This window comes from Mandrillus leucophaeus, unplaced genomic scaffold, assembly GCF_000951045.1.
Source record: "Mandrillus leucophaeus isolate KB7577 unplaced genomic scaffold, Mleu.le_1.0 Scaffold32, whole genome shotgun sequence".
Lineage (NCBI taxonomy): Eukaryota > Metazoa > Chordata > Mammalia > Primates > Cercopithecidae > Mandrillus > Mandrillus leucophaeus.
Genome location: NW_012103365.1, coordinates 3,598,502 through 3,600,302, shown reverse-complemented (window position 1 = coordinate 3,600,302; position 1,801 = coordinate 3,598,502). Strand labels below are relative to the sequence as shown.

Sequence of the window (1,801 nt, the reverse complement as noted above, 5' to 3'; positions counted from 1 at the left end):
TCATGGCCCTGGGCTACTCCAGAGATGGTCTCAGGGCTCACTGGGTTGGCCCTGCCTGCTCTTAGCTCTGCATGTGGCAAACGCAGCCCTAATGGGTCATTCCATCAGACTCCATCGGGCCCAAAGCGGGAAAGCTGAGGAGGCTGGCTCCACCCAGAACAGGAGGCCACTGCCCTGCAGGTGAAAGCCTTACTGGCCTTTGGTGGGGAAGTTCATTGAGATGCCCATCCACCACCTGGCTGCTGCTTTTTAGGGAAGCATCATCCTGGGGAAGTAAGCAAAGAAACAGTCTAAGGCTGGGTGCGTGGCTCATGCCTGTAATCCCAGCACTTTGGGAGGCCAAGGCAAGAGGATTGCTTGAGCCCAGGAGTTTTGAGACCAGCTCAGGCAACATAGGAGAGAGCAGCCCCCTATGTCTCTGCAAATAAATTTTTAAAATTAGCCAGACATGGTGGTGCATGGCTATAGTCCCAACTACTCAGGAGGCTGAGATAGGAGGATCATATGAGCCCAGGAAGTCAAGACTGCAGTGAGCCGTCAGGGCGCCACTACAGTCCAGCCTGGGTGACAGAGTGAGACCCTGTCTCAGAAACAAAGCAGTCTAAGCCAGAACTTGCGAAGTGCACACAATTCCCTGATTTTCTTATAGCACAAGATTTCAGAGTACCAACTCGGATCTATTTCCAAGAAATATCTAGGAGGAAGTATCACAGTGAGAAAACTCTTGGGGACCTTCACCCAAAGCCAGCCATAGTGGAAGGCAAGAGATAGAATGCAGGTCCCATTCTTCGCACTGTGAAGATGAGCTGGGCAAGTTCGAATGCCAAAAGGTCCTGTGAGTCCCTTTGCTTCTTTATCCCTTTGAATTTGGGTATTGATGTTACACAATGGATAAGAAGAATGAATAACTGTCTTTTGCGAAAGGAAGCTTTTACATGTCTCTCCTCTTTCCATCTTCTAACCTTCATTATTTTCAAGAAGAAAAGAGGCTGGGCGTAGTGGCTCATGCCAATAATCCTAGTACTTTGGGAGGCTGAGGTGGGGGGATCACTTGAGGCCAGGAGTTCAGGACCAGCCTGGGCAACATAGACCACATCTCTTTAAAAAAAGAAAAAATTAGGTAGGCATGGTGGTGTGTACCTGTAGTCCTAGAAACTTGGGAGGCTGAGGAGGGAGGATCACTTGAGCCCAGGAGTTTGAGGTTGCAGTGAACTATGACCATGCCACTGCACTCCAGCCTGGGTGACAGAGCGAGACACTGTCTCAAAAAAAAAAAGAAAAGAAAAAAGAAAAGAACTAAGTGTCATGTTGAAAATGATCTATAAACAGTTGGAAGCCTTGTGGTAAACAAACAAAAGCTTTATTCTTTTTTCTTTCATTAAAAAAAATGGAGCATTGAAGAGAAACGGCCTTTGAACCCCCGGGTTCACCCCACACTAAGCAAAGTAGCCCCAGATAAAGATGGCGCAGGTCACGCAGAAAATAAGGTTGACGTCCAGGAGGGTCTTCACCAAGGGGTTTTCTTCCAGGGAAACTATGACGGGTTCTGCTCTGGCCGGGAGCTCTTCCTTGCCCTTGTCCTGTATTCCGCAGAGCCACAGGATGGCCTTCGCCACTTTGGACTGCTTCGGGGTCATGTCACCTAGAAAGAACCCAGCAAAGGAAGACCATAGAGGTGGTCTGTGTCTCCCAGAGAGGCGAGACGGGGACACTCACCAGGTGTGTTCAAGTGCTGGGATTACAGGCATGAACCACCAGGCCTGGCTGAAATCTCCCAATTTTTTTTTTTTTTTTTTTTTTT

At 48.6% G+C, this 1,801-nt stretch overlaps 1 protein-coding gene across 1 annotated transcript in view; it reads right to left on the bottom strand.

The window, feature by feature from the left end:
• Positions 1-1,338: 1,338 nt before the first annotated feature.
• SLC5A11 (solute carrier family 5 (sodium/inositol cotransporter), member 11) overlaps positions 1,339-1,801 on the bottom strand; it is a 74,033-nt gene continuing 73,570 nt past the window's right edge. The window contains exon 16 of the mRNA XM_011987964.1: positions 1,339-1,642. Within this exon, the coding sequence (XP_011843354.1) occupies positions 1,437-1,642 (206 nt within the window). The 3' untranslated portion in view covers positions 1,339-1,436. The remainder of the gene's footprint in view (positions 1,643-1,801) is intronic.